Source organism: Tympanuchus pallidicinctus, unplaced genomic scaffold (assembly GCF_026119805.1).
Source record: "Tympanuchus pallidicinctus isolate F22 unplaced genomic scaffold, pur_lepc_1.0 scaffold5, whole genome shotgun sequence".
NCBI lineage: Eukaryota > Metazoa > Chordata > Aves > Galliformes > Phasianidae > Tympanuchus > Tympanuchus pallidicinctus.
In genome coordinates, this window is record NW_026294769.1 from 68,218,863 (window position 1) to 68,241,174 (window position 22,312).

General features: G+C 38.9%; 2 protein-coding genes and 1 pseudogene across 4 annotated transcripts in view; 2 read left to right on the forward strand and 1 right to left on the reverse strand.

Moving 5' to 3' along the window:
- Window positions 1-10,842, reverse strand: part of DNAAF11 (dynein axonemal assembly factor 11) — a 30,698-nt gene extending 19,856 nt beyond the window's left edge. For all 3 annotated transcript variants that reach the window (XM_052704666.1, XM_052704667.1, XM_052704668.1), the window contains exons 1-4: window positions 9,237-10,842; window positions 7,183-7,350; window positions 3,033-3,110; window positions 763-935 (exon numbers count right to left, since the gene is read on the reverse strand). In XM_052704666.1, coding sequence (XP_052560626.1) covers window positions 763-935; window positions 3,033-3,110; window positions 7,183-7,350; window positions 9,237-9,246 — 429 coding nt within the window. In that variant the 5' untranslated portion in view covers window positions 9,247-10,842. The remainder of the gene's footprint in view (window positions 1-762; window positions 936-3,032; window positions 3,111-7,182; window positions 7,351-9,236) is intronic.
- Window positions 10,843-18,699: 7,857 nt separating this feature from the next.
- Window positions 18,700-22,312, forward strand: part of LOC128091488 (ATPase family AAA domain-containing protein 2-like) — a 41,768-nt gene continuing 38,155 nt past the window's right edge. The window contains exon 1 of the mRNA XM_052704671.1: window positions 18,700-18,802. Within this exon, the coding sequence (XP_052560631.1) occupies window positions 18,723-18,802 (80 nt within the window). The 5' untranslated portion in view covers window positions 18,700-18,722. The remainder of the gene's footprint in view (window positions 18,803-22,312) is intronic.
- LOC128091489 (ATPase family AAA domain-containing protein 2-like) overlaps window positions 19,783-22,312 on the forward strand; it is a 37,997-nt pseudogene continuing 35,467 nt past the window's right edge.

Consider the following 22,312-nt stretch of genomic DNA (forward strand, 5'->3'; position numbering starts at 1 on the left):
TCTGAAAAAGTGTTTGTGCCTAACAGTTGCCTTTTGCATCTTCTCAGAATTTTACTTTGTCTTATTACTATGGAGTAGGAAGAGTCCCTTCAGCCATTTCTGTTATTTTTTTTTCACATTTTGATTTAGCTCATGGAACTATTACAAATACATTTCTTTAAATGTGTTCATTTACTGCTGACAAAGTTAGTTGAATCTACTCACATTAAGGAAAGTAAGTGTCTGTGCTTCTCCAAGGTAAAGTGTGAGTGTGTACTTGGGGTCATTTTCAGTGACAGGAAATCATTAGATCAGTCCCTGCACAGAATCTCAATCTCAACATATCTATTTACAGCAGATGCAATATAGTGCATTTTCATGTCAACTTCTATCCTTCCATTACCTTACACTGTTGGTATGGTATATAATATCAGTACCTTATCAACAACTGAGTAACTTTCTGAAGTCATGACAATATTAAAAAATATATGTTTAAAAAAATACTGTCTGTATAAAAACAAATGAGTAAAAAGCCACAACTGTACTATGTACTTCTCTTTTCGGAAATTCGTTAAAGCATCTCCAATGAAAATGACTGATAACTCTAAGAAATAACTGTGGTTTAGTCAGAATTCTTGAGAACAGACTTCACTTTCCTGAGGGCAGTACGAAAAAGATTCCTATTTTTTCCTACCATAAGCATTTGTTTTGTTTTTTATTAGTATGTTTAGTCAACAAAGCTGGCTATTGATTTGCTCATAGAATTAACAATAAAAATCTTACTTTTAATTGATGAAGTGTTGCCACCACAAATTGTCTATAACCTTCAAATTCAGTGCATGGGTTACCCACTAGAAACAGTTCCTTCAAATGTATGTTATATTTTAGGGTTTCGACACTGGACAGTTCACCAATGAAATTTGCTGTCAAGTCAAGCTTCTTCAGTTCTTCACAGCCTATTTGAATTAAAAAAAAATCAATTGATTTGTTCATAACATAAATGTTCATGACACATACACACAAACATACAGAGACATATATGTACTTAGGTACTAAAAATGATGCCTGCATTTGCCTTTGTATAATAACTTCATCCTGTCAGGATACATCTTTTACAGGCCACAGGTAGAAGACTGACTCACAGCTAAGCTTCAGGAGATCAAAATATTTATAGAAAGAAAAAAAATTCTTGGTAAGATGGAAAATATAAAAAAATTACTCTTGGTTTCATGACTATAAGAACTCTGTGGTCAGAGCTTGTATACTAGTTATTAAATGCTTCATTTCCAGACGATAAACTTCAGCTTTAAGAGTCTGATCATACTGGTACTGTTCTCAGCTGAAGTCTTCTCCACATGGCTAAAGAGTGCCTAATTACTTCGGAAGAGCAGGATGACTTATGGGTTTCCTTTCTGTGTAATGTTAATCTTCACTAACATTACCAAAGTGTTGATAAAATGTTTTCTAAAAATCCACTCCAAGCTGAGATGAAGTTTTGCACTTTATGGACTCAGCTATTTTTATGAATATTTTATCACTGATTAAATTGCAAAAATTGGTGAGAAAGTGGTGTGTTAACCAGAAACATTTATTATAATTAGTAGCACTAAATTTGCTAACAAATTGATTTGGGAAATCTGGATCCAGAATTTGTCAGCTACTCCTTTTATCATAATCTGTCCTGAGTCATAACCTTGGCCTAAGGAGTAAAAAAGTTCAGCTAAGAGCAAGTTCAACTTCTGTGCTCATCATTTTAATCACCTCTTTTCCTTTGCAGGTCTACTTGGCAAGTATTCTATGCATAATGGAAAAGAGCATAAACAATGCAAAATGATTTATTAGAGGATTAAAACAACCTCAATTTTTGCAACGCTCGCTCCCAAAGTTTCTGGCATCTAAGTAAATGACAAATCACAGTAATAAATAATGCAGCCTGCTAGAGCAACTTAAAATTTGCTGGCATGAAAATAGATGTAAATTTCTCAACAAATTGCCAAATAAGTAATGCAGTATATATTTCTGCAACTATTTGCTTATTTTTCCATTTGATTTAAACCATTCTCTTGAATCAGCATGCATATGATTCAAAAGAAAATAAAGCAAAACAGCTTTTTTTTTTTTTTTGTCCCCTTGCTAAGGTGCACATTTTACATACTGAGCAACTTGATAAAGCAGAATCGAGAAAGAAAAAGGAAATAAGTCAAAAGTCAGAAATGGTTCAAATAGTATGGAATGTATTTATGGATGGCTCTAAGTCTTAGGACCTGTTCATGGAAAATGGTAAATCCTTGGACAAGCAATTATAGTGACAGGCTAAATGATTAAATAGAGATCATATGGATACAATTTTACGTAAAGATAGAAAAAAGATTGATCTGAAAACCTCTGTAAAAATACTCCAGACAATGCAACTTCTGTACAACGTAGAATGTCCTTCTGTGAGACTTTTGATTGCTGAAGCAAAGGTGACTGCTGAATGATAGAAATAGATGCTTTTTACAGCCAGCATGGTATTAAAAAAACAATAACAAAAAAACTTTGCTCTACTAAGCCCTCCACTAAGTCATGTCCCTGAGCACCACATCCAGACGGTTTTTAAACACATCCAGGCATGGTGACTCAACCCTCCCTGTGGAGCCTGTTCCAGTGCTTAACAACCCTTTCTGTAAAGAAGTTTTTCCTGATATCCAACCTAAACTTACCCTGACACAACTGGGGCAATACCAATACCAATCCTGTAAAGGTTCATTAAATTTTGATTCCTGTTTTGTAAAGGATTAAAGAATGGAGCTGTCATAGCTGACAACACTGGTAAAAGAGTACTCAGAGAGCCAGTTAAAATGCATTTAAGAAACAACAGTGACAAAACTTCAGCTGTAAGAACCACTGGCTACAAAGAAATACTGAAACACTGCACACAAAGCAGTTTCTTCTGACTGTAAACGTACTACATTTATTGATGGGCATAATTAATAGCTTCCACTTTTCTTTACCTTGTCTCTACTCAAGTTTTTCAGTAAGAAAAAGTGAACTAGTTCGTTAAAATATCTTACCTTCCAAATTTTCAATTCTTTCAATATTGTTCAATGCAACATTTAAATATTCTAACTTCTTTAACCTGCCCACATTTTCTGTAACAAAACACAGATCCATTACTTCAGTTTCCTTCACTGAATAGGCATTATTATTTTACTTGTTTGCTTAACTTCAAACAAACAATAAAGCAGAAAAATGGGAAGGACAAAACTGAATTTGTATTAGACTATCAGGCATTAATATTTTAACGCTTAAAAAGATGAAAACAGGATTTCTATGAGAAGTATATGTTAATATTAAAAAAGAGGGAAGGCTATAAACACATTTTTTATCAAAACATCTATAATACAAGTACATAATGCAAGAGGACTGGCCAAAATATGTGGTGAAATATTTCGTTCATCATGAAACTCTGGAATAATTGGACCATATTTTGTCAAGCTTTATGAAACTGGAGTTTTACACTCACTTATATAGAAAAGATTGGTTTCTTTAGTATATATTCATTTTCTAAAGGTCTTTTATCTACAGGGCTATTACAAGTAACTGAAATAATCAATAATCCATGTTATATAGCTGTTGGAAGAATTTATTCTGTTTTGAAATAAAGCTTAGACCTACTATCTTACATAATCCAAAGTTACTTAGCCTGCAATTTATGTTGCCTATAAGATAGTATGAGTTAATTCTGGTAAAAATCTGGTCTAAGAAATTTCCTTTTCTGATGGAATTTTTGAGGCAACTTAAGTTTTTAGGAAAACCTAAATATGTGTTTTAATTCTTGACATTAGAAAATAATGTACGGATTAACAAAATAGGTCATGTCATTTTCAACTAGGATCTTCAGATATGCCTGATCAGTTGAGGAAGCAGCAGTGGGCTGGCCCACAATGATGGGTTAGCCATTATCTTTTCCATTTTCACTCAAGTCATAATGAATACACAAACACTCCATTCTGACTGAAGTAAAGCAAGTGCAGTAACAACTTCAAACCACGATTCCTTTCTGCCACAAACCTTGAGGCATGCATTAGCATTTTGGGAAATAAAACCTTATTTTATAATTCCCTTTGCCAGAGCTCATGCTGCTGTGCTAGTAAGTTTGCCAGTCCTGTGTTTTTGTTACACTGTCCTTCACTGTCACACACCTGCCTACAACAGATTTCTAAAGCTTTATGGTGCTACATGGCCATGTACTGAGTGACACTGTCTTAGCACGCAGCATTAGCACACATACTACAGAGATGCACAACGAACAGAGGTAAGGCTGAATAATGAAAGAGTTGTGGAATTGTTCAGATTGCAAGTGGCGTGGGATCTGGAGGTTAAGCGATTTGCAGAGGAACTAAACTAAGCTCAGAGATGCAGAAGGGTTGAGATCCTAAATGCTTGCACGCTTCTTCAAAGAAGCTCAGCTCCCTCGACTAAACGGAAACCAAGAGGATGTTAGGATTACAGCACCTTGTTGTCCCTGACACAATCACACATTGTGTCAGAAGCATTCAGTGTTTGACACTGCACAGGATTTCAGTGGCATATGGAGAATTCCTTTTCTGCATTCAAAATAAATATTTACACAGCATTCTATGGGCGTTCTTTACAGAAAAGCATTATGTAAACCCTAAACATCACCTGCATTATCTAATGTATGATTCCTCATAGTGGAAAGCACTGAAGGAATGCAGTACTGCTTGATGTTTGTTTTGAGAAAAGGATTAGAAACTTGCTCTAATCATAGAAAATGTATGGTAGTATAAGGGTACAAGAGGAGGTACTACATCACTTTGTTTCAAGCCAAGAATAAATGCAGTAGATGATATATCCAGGAACATTCCCTGATAGATTAAGACAATTTGACAGAAATAAATGAGTGACGCTGTTCTTTATTAAATATGGTGATTCAAATTTATCCATAGTGTCACTGTGATATAACTGGAATATATACAATGGCTCACTTAAAGCTGCAGGAGTTCTCTTTCTACAGGCCAAACATAAGATAGCAGGCAGCTGTCAGCCAACAACAGGACCATTCTATAGTCTGCGATCTAAAATGTATTATTTTCACCGCAAGCTATTGAAATTAGCAGGACCACAATGTTTGTTCTTTTATTTCTATCAGAATACCTAGCATTTCCTCCTCTGTGAAAGCGAGGTGGGGGAGTAGTAAACTTTACCAGTGCCAAAATAACTGGGAAACGCAAATGCCATTTGAAATGTGACACGCAGGTCTGAGACACAACTCTGATACAAGATACACGCTTTAACTCATGATGCAGTTCACAGACTTCACCAGTCTCAGGTTTTTTGAAGATCTGACTGGAAAACCTATCCAGTGAAGTCAGAAAGTTTACCTCACACTCTAATTTGCAAGCTGTGCTGACTAACTGCTGTACATACTGGCCCTGCAGAGGCAAACAAAGAAATTCAAGCAGAGAAAGATTCATCTAACTGATACAGATCATGTCTACAGCTGAGCTACTTCTCTAGGATCCCCTATAATCAATACAGAAAAATAGGTTATTCAGGGTGCAATTTGTCTTGTCTTAAATTGGCTGTCTAAAACCAGTGAACTAAATCAGGCTTGAAAATTTGTCTTCTTCTGGTTAACTAAGACCTTGGAGAGGTGTTTTCTCCATTCATAGATGATGAAATTAATTTCTCAGCAAGGATTCATGCCGCGTATTTTGCTGTATATTTTCTCTATGGTATTTCTATAATTGCAATATCTGTGTGCATGATATGAGTAAGGCAGTGTAGAACACAATGTTATCTTGTGTTTTCTTCCCATTTATAGAAAAGAGCCACGAATCCTTCACACAGCTTGGTGGTTTTATTTCTATGCATATGGATACCTTGCAGCTTGCTAACTGACCAGTAGGCTTGTCTGATCTTTAGGGTGGTGTTAAGGGTTTCCTTTAAAATAAGAGACACATCCTGACAGAGGCAGTATAAAACATACAGATATGATATTTTGATATACAGAAGTGTGTGTTCTGCATCAATGCATTGCTGTCTACTTCACAGTGGTTTACTTCTTGAATTCAGTACTGTTTCTATGAGATATGAGCACTGACAAAATAATAAGATAGGGTCTTGTGCCTTAAGCACAAAATAACAGAGAAAAAACAACTTTTTTTACTCAAATTCTGATGGGATAGAGCAGCATAAAGCAGTTTAAAAAAATCTTTCTCTTTCTGGGAGAAGATTACTCCACTCGAAGTAATGCAGATGTTATCAATACAAATATTCCTTTGGAATTTCCTGACAAGCCCCGTTAGGGCAGCTTGGAATTGAGATTTAAAGCCTTTGCCTCCAAATCACAAGCACAGAATTTCACCCTGAAACTCTAGATTGTCTTTTCTGCCTCTTAATGAACTTCAAAGAAATATGCCAATATCATTCCTGAGCACTTCTCATTTTCCATTCTTCATAATGTCCTTAACAATATGCTTTAACTTTTGGTTAGTTCCAGAAAGCTCGGGCAGTTGTACTTTCAAGGTCCTTTCCAACTGAACCACTCTAGTTAATCTATACAGTATCTGTAGAATCGATGCTTTTCCAGACCAAGACTCCATGTCATACCTTTCTGTGTGCCTAGCAAACTTAAAGCTGCATCACAAGAGCACAAAACATAGATCATAAGGAACTGCATCTTCCTGTGGTAAAGGAAGATCATTCAGACTTCTCTGTAAGTTGTCTATAAGTCTTTATGCACAAAAGCAATTATTGTATCTGAACGAAGATTACTTCCATCTGAACAAAAGCTACTATGTGTATGAAAACTGAATTGAAAAATGAGCATGAGGACAGCTAGTTCTCAAGTATTGCAGTTCATGGAATGCATTGAACTGTCTCTGTTACAAGAAAAGGATCTTTGAGTTACACCTTCACATACAAGTTTTTAACCAATTAAGGTGTTCTACACTTCCATTCTAGTGACTTGTATCTCAGTACTAACTTTTTCATTTAAACTCCTGCAAATTTCTAAGCTTCTTAGAAGTCTGCTAATATGAAAGGGAAATAAAAGCTTGTGGGAGTAGAATCAGAAGGAAATTCTCTGTAGTTACACACTCCACATTCTATGAAGAATAACGCAAAAGATATACATATATTTCTTACTATGCAAGCAATTCCATTTAATAAAAAACATATCCAGAAAATGCTTACCAATTTTTGGAATTAGGTTATTCTGAAGATAGAGAATTTTCAAATCCCGACACCATTTGTCAAGGTATTCTAATTTTTCTATTTCTTGCTGATGTAAAGAGATTTCTTCCAGTGAAAAAATTTCACAGTTATTATGTTCTGCACGTCTTCTAACAAGATCTTCAGTGACTGAAAAAATAGTTGAGGTCATTGGAAAATATCTCCACTATTTGAATTATGAACAATTTTTTAGATCATTAAAATCTTTTGTTCCATCATACTAAATAGATACTTGGGACAACAAAAAGAAATTCTGCTATAAAAGACAAGTGTCAAGCAACTTCAGCTCATCCTGCTACAGTGAGAATAATTTGTAAAACACAATTAAGCCACCTCCAACATTTAGAAAAATCCATATGAAAACTGTGGAATCTTCCATAAAATGTAAAGCAAACCTTGCTTGGGGCAAAGCTAAAACTAATTCATGCTTATAAACGTTTGTGTAGGGATGATATGTAATCCTGCGTATTTTGTAGACACCAGCAGTTCATTAGCAGCAAGCAGAAGAGTTTCATTGGCTGCAAGATGCTAGAAACCTGGCTTCAAGAATTTTCATTTAGCAATGTTTAGTGGAAGGCAATCTTTCACTCAGTTAAAAGGATCTGTATGATGAAGATAAAGAAATTCTATGAGAACTGGTGCTCACTCTTGAGGTAGATGTGATTACTTTGTTTCCAGTCCACTGCTCCAAAAAAAGCACATGCATTTTCATCTCCTTGATAAACAGTCAAGTACAGTGAAGTACTGATTAAAAACATGACTTTTAGGAAATAAGCGTCGAATCTTACTCATATTTTAAAAACTAACAGAAGCCTAGCAAGCCTTTCAAAAATACTCTGAAGAAAAATAATAAAAAAAAGAAATATATATAAATACAGAGATCTATGAAAACCAATTGGTCCTAGCATGCATTTATTACATTCTTTCACTGCTTCTTTATCTCAGGAAGGTTTTGATAAATGCTCTGTCTTTATTACTGGTCCTGGAACAGCTGCACACACTCACATGAACAGAGCTGCTAAAAGCCTGGTGATCTGTGCACCTGTGTGGCGCAGTCTTGTGTGTGTCAGCACAGCTCCTCTATCCACAGCCTTTAGGAAAGAGGCAAAATAAGTTTTGCACATTACTTTTTTTTTTCTGCAAATAAGCAGAGTTCAGTTTCTCTTCTTTCACCCAAATTTTATCTAATTTAGATTTATGTCACATTTACAGATATATGGAATTATTTATCAGTGATGCTGGTATTGATGCAAGAATGGATCCTGTCTGCATAGGAAGCATGTTGGGAAAGGTGAGCCCATCCCCTTGAATCACTGTGGGTAGGTTTGCTGCGTCTGAAAAACCATCTTCTGTTCAACAGCAAATTGATGAAAGCTGATTAAATTATTAGAGAAAATATGGCAATAATCATGACTAAATAGTATTTACAGAAAATATGAAAAATATCAGCATTCTAATAACTTACTTTGCAAGCATGCTGGAAATTACAGAAAAGAATGACCTTCTTTCCAATGTGTCTAGTGTCAGATCTTGCAGTGACAGTATTTCCAGTGCAAACAGGTGCTTTTGAGCAAGAAAACAGTATCCCAGGATCTGCACACTTACACATTGGAGACATCTGCACTTGCTATATATACCCTTTATAGAAAAAAAGAAGTGACACAAACTATTCTGGACAGTTTTATTACAGCCAGATTTCCATTTGCTGATGATTGTGGCAGGAAGTATGCAGAAACACTCATTTTCGATACATGGTATGCAAGGCAGAGACAACCATCCCCAACAGAATCTATTTCTGGGTTCTTCTGTGGGAACGGAGTGAACATTTAACATTGTGTATGCCACCTATATATGTAAGGGGAGTAAGGGAAACAAACTTGCAGAAGAAAACAATAAATATTGAGGTAAGGGTATAAGGAATGAGGAGCAAGTGCGGGGAGAGGGAATATGGTATTAGGGAGTGGGGAAAGGAGGGATGGGGTCGGAGGTGAGACGGAAGGCTGTGTGACACTCACTCCGCACCATGGCTGCCCGCAGCTCCCGCCGCCGCCATTACAGGACGCCCCGCGCTGCCATGGCAACGTGCAGGGCGCTGCTGGGCCGCCCGCTTGCGTCGCTCTCCTCAGCGTGGCCTCAGCTCTGCCCGTGTCTGCAAAAGCTGGAAACGCCGGCACCATTTGTACTCCAAAATGACGATGTTTATGAGTCTGTCAGTCCTGACACTTTCCTTTGGCATTCAGATATGAAATAGCTTCCTCAGGCTGTCTTCTGTCTATCCACTGTGTGATGTCCTTGTCACCCCATTTGCCCACCATAGTGCTTGCAGCAAACACTGCTGTCCTTCACCTTTTAGCTGAGATTGTCCCAGCTAAAAAAACTCTTCCCACGCTATTTAAGGCATGAATCTGCTCAGAGAGCTGTGTGAAATGTGCCACGCTGTGTACACAGTTATCACAGCCCCCTGCAGTGTTCTGTGGACTCTCACTTGTCATTACTGTACTTAAACTTCACATTCAATGCCTACCTTGCAACCAACCTGGTGTGTCAGAGTCGTGGCTGGAGGTCTCGGTGACATCAATTCTCATGTATGGGATTTCCTACTTCGCAGTGAACATAATATAATGTTGCTTCATGTGCTTGATTAAGCAAGTTCCCAACTGGCAAAGTTACAGCAACCTAAACCTCGAAGGAAGTGGAGGGGATGACGTGCTTCAAAACATCACAGAGTCCTTCACCTAATCCTGATATGATGACAACCATTACAAATCAGCAATGAAGTAATTACAGGTTTATGTATTCTGTTCATTGCCACATCATTCCTTGGTCACAATCTTATAGAAGCCACAATTGGTGACTCCAAAACTTCAGGTGCAGAACATAAACTGGTACAACTGTAACCAAATCAAGGTGTAAACATCAGGAAAGTCAGCATGCACCACAAAACATTCAGTTAACCACAACGTAACGGTTCAACCAAGCCTAAAGCTGATCTATTATCAGAAAAATTACATACATTACAAATGTTTAAGAAAGGATTTATTTGCTTGTTTTTAAATCTTCATTTACTAGGTCACTTCGCTGGGATGTAATCCATTAAAAAATACAAATCACAATGTAACTTTCTAATTTTGTTGCTATTTAGGGGGTAGTAGGAGAAAGGTGTCATGGAGTTAAAGCTACCGAGTTTTGTGGAAGTAATGAGACACAAAGGAGCAAAGTGAAGTTGACGCACTTTGGTTTGTAAGTCCCTGGCATTTGTCCCTGTGTGACTGGACAGAGCCCACTAACGCTGAGGACAACGATTCAGACAGAGCTGGTTGGACGGCACCATCTCATGGCTACAAAGCCACAGAAGCAAAAGCTGGGGGCAAGGCCTTTTGCGTCTACTCATTTATTTCATGTCACACTGCAGGCTCCTTCCAATAATAGCTTTTACAGCTGTGACTTTTACTAGAACTATTAATTTCTGACTTGAGATTACAGCTCACATTCAAGGTAATTGATAATAAGAAGAAAAATCTCATTCTTTCTACATCCAATATTTTAAGTGCTGTGTCTACACTGCATTGCACAGAAATACACAAATTATTTTGTTATTCTAAAACCCTGTTGTTTTGGGCTTTTTTTCATGGCTCTAGAATTGCACACTGTTACTTTCTCATGCTCTCAATAAGCCATAAAGACCAGTTGGGTGTATGAAGGGATGATGCTGAGACTGGGAAAAACAGAGGAGAATTTTTTTTTTGTCATTTTTTTTTCTCATTCATTTCTCATCGTTTCTCTGAATGAATTTTGTGAAATCATAGAATCTTTTAAAGGACCTTTAAAGATCATCTAGTCCAACTTCCCAACATTGAACAGGAACACCTACAGCTAGATCAGACTGCTCAGAGCCACATCCAGCCACATCTCCAGGACTCCTCTCAGGACATCCTGTTTTAGTGCCTCACTACCATTATTGTAAGAAGTTTTTCCCTATATCCAATTTCTTTTCATGCTCATTTTCATGCTCATTCATCTCCTTTCTTTTAGTCTGAAACCATTTCCCCCTGTCCTGTCACAACAAACCCTGCTAAAGCGCCTGTTGCCTTCTTTCTTACAGCCCCTCTTCAGATACTGAAAGGCTGCTGTCAGGTTTCCCTGTAGTCTTCTCCAGGCTGAACATCCCCAGCTCTCTCAGCTTGTCATTTTAGGAAAGGTGCTCTATCCCTTGGATTATTTTTGTGACCCTCCCCCAGCTGTGCTTTAACAGGTCCACTCTCTGAGACACTGAGGACTCTGAAAATTTCAATTTATAGTAATGGAATTTTTCTTGGTTTCAGTCTTTCTTGCCTGTGACAGCAAGTGGTAAGTTATCCCCCTGTCCCTCCTTCGACCCACGTGCTTTCTCATCCTATATTCTCCTGTTCTGTTGCAGAGGAGGAGTGAGGATGGCTGGGTGGGAGTCTGGCTGCTAGCCAAGACTAACATGGCACAGCAAGAAACGGAAATGGGCGATTGCAAAGAGATGTTCTTGCAGAAGCTTTGTGGGAGGGCTGAAACAGATTTCTTGAAGATATTTCATATCATAATGTAAATAAATTACCAGTAATCTATGTTTATATGTGTCCAGAAAGGCTACTTTATGGAAGTTATGGTAGATACTCTCCTTTATCTACACAACATTGTTTTCCATTTTAGTTTTCTCTTATTATCTCATTCATGCAGTAATCTTGTTGAAATTCGACTGAGAGCTGCCAGGTCTGTCAGCTTTACAGGAGCAATACTGCAGGGATGCTGCAGCTCCATGCCCGTAGTTCCAGCCAGCAGTGAGCCTGAGCATGTATTCCCAGCAGGCACAGAGCAAAACATGTGCCCAGCTCCATCCGAGCTATTTGCTTTGTGGAGGCTCCTGCTGATGCTGAAGCACCCTCACTCACTCCAGTTGTCCTGGTCCCATTCCAGTTGCTGCACTCAGACCCTCATACACACACATGCATACCAAACAGAGAGGCTTTTACCTAGAAAGAGTTAGAAATGGGGTTTAATAAGGAGATAGGACAGACTGCTCTGATGAGGCACAAGATACATATAGCAGACAAGTGTATCAAATCACAACCACCCTTACAAGCCCCTTTATCTTCTTAGTCCCTGTTTTCCTATGCCTGCTCCTTCCCAAATCATGTTAATCCTCCTTTTATCCTGTAATTGCACAAAATGTCTTGTGCAATCCCAAGATGCTATGTGCCATAATGTACATCATAACCTGGGCAGTGCTTCCTGCCTTGGTCAAAATATAATGTGGAAGTGAAATCCTATGTAGACTCTGAAGTGACTTCTTCATTCATTTATTTTCAAATACAAGTCTAAACTTTATGTTTACCTACATGAGTATTATTGTGTTCACTATTTTCATGCAGTTATTTGTACTAGTTGTGCACTAAGAACTTCAAGTAACATGCATTCTCAGCATGAGACAATGTCCATGATAGAGCTAATGTCCACACTGCAAACAGGAGAATGGAGTTGAGAAAGAAGAAAAAGTGTCCCATCTGGAGTTTATTCCCTGAATAAATTCACTTTACTGCTTTAATACATTTACAAGTTTATTTGTTACACACATAAAGCAATGCAATATAAAATACTCATTCCACAGCAGAACAAAATTAGCTTTACAGCATTATCATTGCAGTGCATCAAAAGTATCCTGAATACATGCAGCATATACTCATGTAAAGTGCTGTAACCCTAGCAAATTGATTTCCATGAACAAATCTTAACTATTAAAATGTCGCGCATCAGAGTCTGAGATGGAAATCAGCTGATTGATACCTACTCAGAATCTGGAACTATGTCTTTTTCTTTCTTTCCTATTTAATTATTGTGGTTTCTGTTGTTGTTATTACTGTAATTATCATCACATGCTATGTTGCTAACAGTTACATAGTAACTAACAAAATTAGGTTTTTATCTTCACCCCTGAGTACCAATAAATCCCGTCCTAACAGCACACAGCCTACAGGACAGGTCAGAAAATGACAAATAACAAATGTATTGAAATATATGCAATCCCCAATAATCACCTGCATTACTGATGACAGATACAGGAAAAATATGTGAAAAAGAACAACTTCGCAGGTATGTAAATGATAGGACAAGCAAAAGGCAGCATGAGAAATGTACAAAACCAATAATTTAAAAGGAAATAAGAGTTTTGCACCGTATATTAAAATACACAACAGTGTTTACAAAATGCTGCAGCTAATTCATCAAAAAAAAATTTTAAAAAATACATCAAGGAACATATTCTGCAGAAATGGACTGAATGACCATGCCTATTATCTGCACCATTTAACACCACTTAAGTCAAGATGTTAATCTTAGTCCATGTGGCTGGACTTCTGTATGCATTACTTTCAGGACAAATACTAAGCAGGCTTGGTCACACACTAGCAATATTGTAAGCTATTATCATTCTGCTTGCCACTGTTCTCTTCAACACAAACATACTCACTATTAAGCACTATGTGATATGTACTCAAGAATGCCCTTGGAATTCAGCTGAACACAGCAAGAAATAAAAGGCATAGGGGTTATAAATCTCAATCTTGAGTTTCTTCTCCGATTTTTTTTTTTTTTTTAAATAAGGTGCTATACTAAAGCTGAATCAGGATTTAATCGCCAAGGACAAAAATAAAATTGCAGTAGTCCTCTCTGTTTGTAGATGTATCTGTTAATCAACAAATTAAAAACGGTTTGATTTTATTAGAATTACTGTTCAGAATTATCCTAGGCTTGACTCTCTAGTTAACAGAAGTTGCAAATTCTAATTAACTCTGACAGCCTGGGTTTAAACATTTAGGCTAGAAAATGTTTTCTTCAGTTTTTCATCAGATAAATTTTGGATTCAGTTTATCTTTTGATAGGATTGAACATACCATACCGCTGTACTTCTTTTCAGGAAACTGGTTTCCTCAATTACTTTTCTGCCCTTTGGAATATATGAAAGGAACAGCCGAAACATAAGCAGTCTCATAACTGAACAGAACTTTGTTAATTCAACCCTGATAAATATTGCAGAGGGCATCTCTTAGCAGATCCCACACATCTTATTTTTAGCCCTTGAACTTCGATTGCAAAACTGTTCCAGAACTTCCCCCTCTCCTGATCAGAACACTTGTAGTTTACAGCTTATATTTTTTTCGCAGACAGAGTATAGCAGTTCACGCTACACCAAATTTTTTTGCATTGGCTTTTTCTTCACTTACTCTTGTATCTCCATTAACTTACAATGAGCTTAAGCTTTCCTGCTTTTCAGCATATCACTTCTGTAACTACAAGGGTAGTTGCAGTCCTAGATTTTTTACCAGTACAGGATGTTATTTTTTCAGTTTATTCTTTCAGGAAATTATTTAAACATAAAAGATCTTTTAATCTTTTCTTTTTAAATGTACTTAGTAAAGGACCTGATATATCCAGAAATAAAATTGCTAACAAAAAATATTTATAAATAGTATGCAATGATACCCTCAGTTGTCTCTATAGTTAAAGAAAATAAAGCAGAATAAAATGGACTAAAGTACTTAAGTGCAGTAAGTACAAATAAATAGCAGAGAGAATAAGTATTTTAATACTGTATTAGCTACCTACACAATGCATAAGTCTTAAGAAAAAAAATGTTCACCTTTTACTGCAACTACAAAACTGGATCTTGCTATATCAGACAGTCTCCATTCACAAAAGATCAATGTAATGCACTGAGCAAATGTAAATTACTGTCCAAAAATTTTAATTTCGGTGAAATTTCCCTGCCTGAGCTCTTTATGCTTCACTTCAAAATATAACCAGCATATAGTTATTTACCATTTCAAAGAGAAATGTTTGTATTACATTGCTGAACGTACATTTTTCTTCATTGCCACACTTTGGATTTTTGGTGCTAGAAATACAGCTATAGTGTGCTTGATCTTGACTTAGGCAGAGTTGGACAGACAGTGGTGTTTGAGTTTTGTTGATTCCTCTACCAGCACCCTAACTGTATGTTTTTCTGTGACAGTTTTGAAATCGCAGTCATTGTGGCTGCCAACCTGACTGTACTCTGCTGGCAATACTACTTGCACAGCCACTATCTCACATCTGATGTACCAGCTGGGGCTATATGCTAATGTCACTTTTAGCACAGCAGAGGACAAGCAGATGAGAAGCAATGCTAGTTATAGAATGATCTGGTGGGAAACAGCATGCTCACGTATCATCGTTCTGTTGCACAAGAACATGAAACCCATGCCATCCTAGCTAAACCAGCATAAAGGGAGATATTTGAAGAAGCAAATTATCAAATGTTTGGCTTCAGAAGATAGTGGTTTTTGGTTGCCCACAGGGTCTATGTATGATTCAGTCTCTGTGGTGTCAAAGACACATCTTGAAAAATCAGGCTCAGCATTTCCAAAGCATAGTTAATAGCTGCAGGTATTGTATTATTTTTTTTCTTTCTATCTAAATCCAGGTAGAATTTCAATATTTAATGAATTTCATCATTGCTTTTCCACATTCTGATTGCCAGTTTTCTGAAGAGTCCTTTCCTTCTAATAATTAGGCACTAATTTCACACCCATTAATGTTTATGTTTTCTTATGTTTCCTTCTTCTTTTTCTCTCTTTTCATGGTGTTTAGGATAATGGTATGATGGCCAAAAGGAAATGTGCACATGATACAGTAATGCTTCTGAAATATGTTACTACTAAGTCTCTACCCAAACCAACTGTCTTTACTAGCATATCATTACAATAAATTAATATATATGAAGCATTTGAAGACATCAGCTGCTTACCAAGTGCAAAATTAATGAGGATTGCTAAACACTTACAATCAGTCGACCATCAAAGTGCTTACAGGACCCCATCTTTATGTAGTACCTCGTTGACATAAGAGACTAGAGGTCTCTGGTTTTGCATGACTGACTGCAGATGATCACCAAGAAATGTGACATCACACAGAATAAAATAAAAATAAAAAATAATAAAAAATAAGCTAAAATAGTTTGTATTTTAAAGGAAAAACACAAACAATTGTTATTTTTTCAAACCTGAAAAGCTTGGAACGGCCAGGAAAGCACCTCCAGCACCCACTGCAAGGCAGCAAGAGAGCGCCCCCCCCAACCCGGAAGGGCCAGATCCCGTGACTGCTGTAATGTACAGGGATAGGTAGCTGGGATTGGGGCAGTGACACTTTAATGCCCCGTACACTACATGATGTTTTGATGTGGAATACTGAAACCATAAAAACATAGAACCATGACAGATAAAAAGAAGGTTACTGTATTAGGAGAACGTGGGAGGGATGAATCCATTTGAGCAAATAGCATCTCCCTAACTGTGGAGAGTTATCCTCTTAGTCTTGGATAGTTACTAAGTGGCGATTGTATTTAATCACACCTCTTGATTGTAACCAAACATCTTAAACTGGAGTTTTTAGAAATTAATTACTTATAAGCAGTTTGATTGTGAAGAGAGAATGGGGGGAGGAACACTTACTTATATTTTTTCTAAGTAAAATCCGACTTCTGCAATTCTCAGTAGCTTGTCCAGAGAGAAAGCCACCATATCTAACAATTTGATAAACCTAGGAAGTGACAAAGGTTTCATTTCTTATACAACTATCTTAATAAATGCACACACACACACGAAAAAAAGTCTTCAGCCAGATGTCTTTCAGACTGGTATGCTTTCTGATATGCAAACTACTTGGGAATGACCACTGGTGGGAGGCTTTTCATAATGCTAATTTACACTGAAATGTGTCCCTTTGGAGTGTAATTTTTTTTTTTTTTAATGTAGAATCAAAAAAACTTTGAAAGCAGTCAGTGTATTTTTGGGGTTTTTTCGTCACAAAAGTGAAGATGTGTTCATTGTTTCTATATGTGGAGTTGCTGGTTCTAAAGTTGTAGTCAGGTTTGTGCCATCTTGGCTGGCACGGATGCTCACATGTGCTTAAAAAAAACAACACCAAACAAAACAACCCACTGTCTCAGATGAATGTCTGGAGTGACCATTTTCTGTTCTTTACTCATGGATGTTAACAAGTGTGTGACCTCAAATGAATATTAGCTCTTTAAGAAGTTTATGTTAATTAATAAAATTTTCTATATTCACTTGTCATAAAAACAAATATGCTAGCTATGTCTGAAATAAGGCAGCTTTTTCTTTTTCCTTAATTGAAATCAGGTGTCTTCCAGTAAACCTTGAGGAGAATGAGCTGAAAGGAGTTCGCAGGGATGGAGTGAAAACTGGGAAAAGCCTGCCTGATGTTGATCCAGTGCAAATCGATCGTTCGGTGAGTGGTTTAATTTGCTGCGTCGGTGTTTGTGAAGGCTTTCAGGAATGGGCCATCTGCAGCTATGCTTGATGGTTTTCTGTCAAGCAACTTCAGCAACAGCCCAGAACATTTCCTTGTTGCTGATGTATAACTTTTGGTGACACCTTCATCCAAATTGCTAACTTTGTTAACAACGTGTGTTCTGTTGAATTGATCTTCAGATGGGATTTGATGCCGTGGGTGGTCTTTCTGACCACATTTCAGCTTTAAAAGAGATGATCTTTTTCCCCCTGCTTTATCCGGAGGTGTTTGAGAGATTCAAAATTCAGCCTCCAAGGTAACTGATAGAAACTATTAGCTTCTCTTCACAATGTTTTTTTTTTCCTATCTGAATCGTTTTTTATTGCAGAGGATGTCTCTTCTATGGTCCACCAGGAACTGGAAAGACCCTGGTTGCACGAGCCCTTGCAAATGAGTGTAGCTAGGGGAAAAGGAGAGTGGCTTTTTTCATGAGAAAAGGTGCCGACTGCCTTAGTGAATGGATTGGAGAATCCGAAAGGCAACTTCGTTTATTATTTGATCAGGTAAGATTGAAATATGCAGTATATTCCATTCCTAGTTGAAGAATTATTAAGAGCATCCTCTTTTGGGTACTTTGTTAGGGTTGTTGGTGGCTTTTTTCCCCACTGAAATAGGAATGTCAGCGTTTGCTTTTTCAGTGCCTCCATAGTTTGGATCAGAGACTTGAAATGGGAAAAGATCAAAGTGAGAAAAGCTTTCAAAGCAAAAAAATTTCCTCCCACCAGAACAGCCGCAGAGAAGGCTGCAAGAGGCAAGAGATGATGGCTTTAGATCAGAGGGAAACAGATGCGGTCTGAAAGCAAGGTTATTTAAATTCATAGAGGAGGCTTGCTTCCACAACCTGTAATTGAATTAAGTTCTGATTGTTCTTTATGGCTGCCAAATAGCTTTAGCAACTACTGGAATGAGTTGTTTCCTGTCACCTGGTCACGGTAGGTTGATGTAGACTGATGCTTTCTGTTACTTACGTCAGATACTCCGAGTCAATAAGTAGAGATCCCTGATGTTACTCTAAAAAAAATCTGGTTGCAGTGACATGCCAACCATAATGTCTTTCATGTGTTTTCTCTTGAAACAGTGCTGTTTTACACTTACAGTATTACTGATTTTCACTCTAGGCATATCGCATGAGGCCTTCAATTATTTTCTTTGATGAGATTGATGGTCTTGCTCCAGTCCGGTCCAGTAAACAAGACCAGATTCATAGGTATTATGTTTTCCATGTCTACGTAGAATCTGCTGGGAGTGGGAGGGCGATGATGACCACTTTGTATTACTCATTAATTTATCCTGAAAACTTGTAGCTCGGTGCTCCTAAACTTGAGATTATTTGAGACAACAGTTGAAAACAATTCACTTGCTCAATACGAGCACAAGGTCTGTGTTACCTGATCTATTTTTGTCTGTCTTAAAATGAGTCACTGATGAGCATCATCAACAGAATTGTGTCCTTTTTTGAGGACTCGCTGCAGAAAGTAATAGAATCAAAGAATTGCTCAGGTGGGAGAAGACCTTCGAGATCATAAAGTCCAAACACAGCCTAATTATACTACCCTAACTAACAAGCCATTGCAAAATCAAGTCCCTGAGCACCACATTCAAATGGTTTTTAAACACGTTCAGGGATGGAGACTCAGCACCTCCCTAGGGAGCCTATTCCAGCGCTTTACAACCCTTTCAGTAAAGATATCCAACCTAAACCTCCCCTGCTGCAACTCGAGGCCATTTCCCCTCATCCTGTCACCTGCCACCAGTGAGAAGAGGCCAACCCCACTCACTGCAATCTCCTTTCGGATATCGGAGAAGAGCCATAAGGTCTCCACTCAACCTCCTCTTCCCCAGGCTAAATGGCCCCAGTTTCTTTAACTAGCTTCTCATAGGCCATATTCTCCAAGCCCTTCACAAGCCTACTTGGCTTTCTTTAGACCTGTTTCAGCAAGCTCAGTGTCCTTTCTGTATTGAGGTGCCCAGAGCTGAACACAACACTAAGTCATGTGGATTGTATCAAAACTTACTGAACCGGTGAATAAAAATTGTATTTTTTCTATCAGCTCCATCGTATCAACGCTTCTGGCACTCATGGATGGGTTGGACAGCAGAGGGGAGGTGGTTGTCATTGGTGCCACCAACCGACTGGATGCCATCGATCCAGCGTTACGAAGACCTGGACGCTTTGATCGAGAATTCTTCTTTGGCCTCCCAAATAAAGAGGTCAGAAAGTAAATACAACCTTAATGCTAATGTGACAAAGTCCAATTTCATAGCAAAAAGTTGTGCAGATTGGATGAAAGGCTGATATCTGGAGACACTTCCATACTGAGCAGAGCAAATCTGCTGCTGAATATATATGATGACAACTTCAACAAGTAGTTCACTCTACATTAATTTTGGTTTCACTGTGACTAGTCAAGAAAAACAGGATGTTGCTTGTCACAGGCATGTTTTAAGAAGGAATGAAAATGCAAGTTGGCTTTAAACTAAATCCCAGCTTTCCTGTAGACCTTCTTCAGCTACTATAAGATCTCCCTGGAGACTTCTTTATGCTGAAAAGCCTCAATTCTCCCAGCCTGTCCTCATAGAGGAGATGCTTTGCCCTCTGATCGTCTTTGTGGCCCTCTGGACTTGCTCCAGCAGCTCAGTGTCCTTCTTGTGTTGTCACCCCAGAACTGGACACAATACACCAGGTGGGATCTCACAAAAGCAGAGCAGGGGGGCAGAGTCACCCCTCTCAACCTGCTGGTTGCACTTCTTTCAATGCATGCCAGTATACAAATGGCCTTCTGGGCTGCAAGTGTGCATTGTGAGCTCACGTTGAGTCTTTCATCAACAAGCATTCCCAAATCCCTCTCTGCTCTCAAGCAATTCTCCACCCAGCCTGTATTTGTACTTGGGACTGCCCCAACCCAGGTGCAGGGCCCTGTGCTTGGCCTTGTTGAACTTCATGAGGTTGGCGTGGGCTCACCTTTTAAGCCTGTCCAGGTCCCTGTGGATGGCATCCTTTCCCTCTACCGTGTCAACTGCACCAAACGTTTAGCAGATAAGCAAACTGTTTGTAGTATTATGAAGCTTTTGAGGGAGTGCTGTTTCTTTAGTTGTTGCTGTTTTTAGAAAAACATAGGACAAAATCAAACGCAACAATTTTTTGTTCCCAGGCTAGAAAAGAAATTCTCAAGATCCATACCCGTGACTGGACTCCTAAGCTGTTGGACACCTTTATAGATGAGCTTGCTACAGAATGTGTTGGTAAGACTGAAAACAAAACGTGTTAGTGACTGTGACTGAGTTCCAAGGAGTCTTATCTTGTACCCAGCGGTACCCAAGCTGCTGTGCTGTGCTGCAGAACCAGTCCATTAGGCAGCTGGCGTGCCTTCGCAGCAGTCAAAATCAGCTGCTTTCATCTGCATCCCTTTTGTTGTTGTTGTCACTGTTGTCTCAGAACATTGAATGGGTTTGAGGCATCTTGCCCCAGAACAAAGTTGTGATTAGGAAACTGTTTCATAGGCCTTGGATACCAGGCAGTCAGTCACAGAACAAAACTTCCCTGCTGTGCAGTAATAGCTTAAATTCTCTGTTAACCCACGCGGATTCTTTAAATGTTGCACCTTGGAAACCTGGACTTTGGCTCATGTTTTTGCCTGAGACTGATGTAACCCTTAATTCTTTGTTTATTTAGGGTACTGCGGGGCTGATATAAAATCTTTGTGTGCTGAGGCTGCTCTCTGTGCCCTCCGCCGACGCTATCCTCAAATCTACTCCAGTAATGAGAAATTGCAACTGGACGTGAATTCTATTCAAATAAAAGCCGAAGATTTTATGATGGCTCTGCAAAAAACCGTTCCGGCGTCACAGAGGGCTGTGCCATCACCGGGCCAAGCACTGTCACCTCTTATGGCACCACTACTAGGAAATACACTCTCAAGAATCTTACAAGCCCTACAAAGGGTATTTCCTCATGCAGAGCTTGCACTGAAGAAGGACCAGATCCACCCGAGAGTGCTGAGGGAACTGGTGGAGGTGATAGCCGAGCCGCTTTCCATCATCTGTCAACGCTCCTTGTTGACTGGTGAGGTCCCAGAAGACTGGAGGCTTGCCAATGTGACTCCCATTTATAAGAAAGGTCGTAAGGAGGATCCAGGGAACTACAGGCCTGTTAGCCTGACCTCGGTGCCAGGGAAGGTTATGGAGCAGATTGTCTTGAGGGAGATCATGCGGCATGTGCAGGACGACCGGGGATCAGGCCTAGCCAGCATGGGTTCGTGAAGGGCAGGTCCTGTTTGACCAACCTGATCTCCTTCTATGATCTAGTGACCCACCTGGTGGATGAGGGGAAGTCTGTTGATGTGGTCTACCTAGACTTCTGCAAAGCCTTTGACACTGTCTCCCACAGCATTCTCCTGCAGAAGCTGGCAGCCAGAGGCTTGGATGGGTACACTCTTGGCTGGGTAAGCAGCTGGCTGGAGGGCCGGGCTCAGAGAGTGGTGATGAATGGAGTCAAATCCAGCTGGCGACCGGTTGTGAGTGGTGTTCCCCAGGGGTCGGTGCTGGGGCCTGTCCTCTTCAATATCTTTATTGATGACCTCGATGAGGGCATCGAGTGCACCCTCAGTAAATTTGCAGATGACACCAAATTGGCTGGAAGTGTGGATCTGCCTGGGGGTAGCGAGGCCCTACAGAGGAACCTAGACAGGCTGGAGAGCTGGGCTGAAGCCAATAGGAT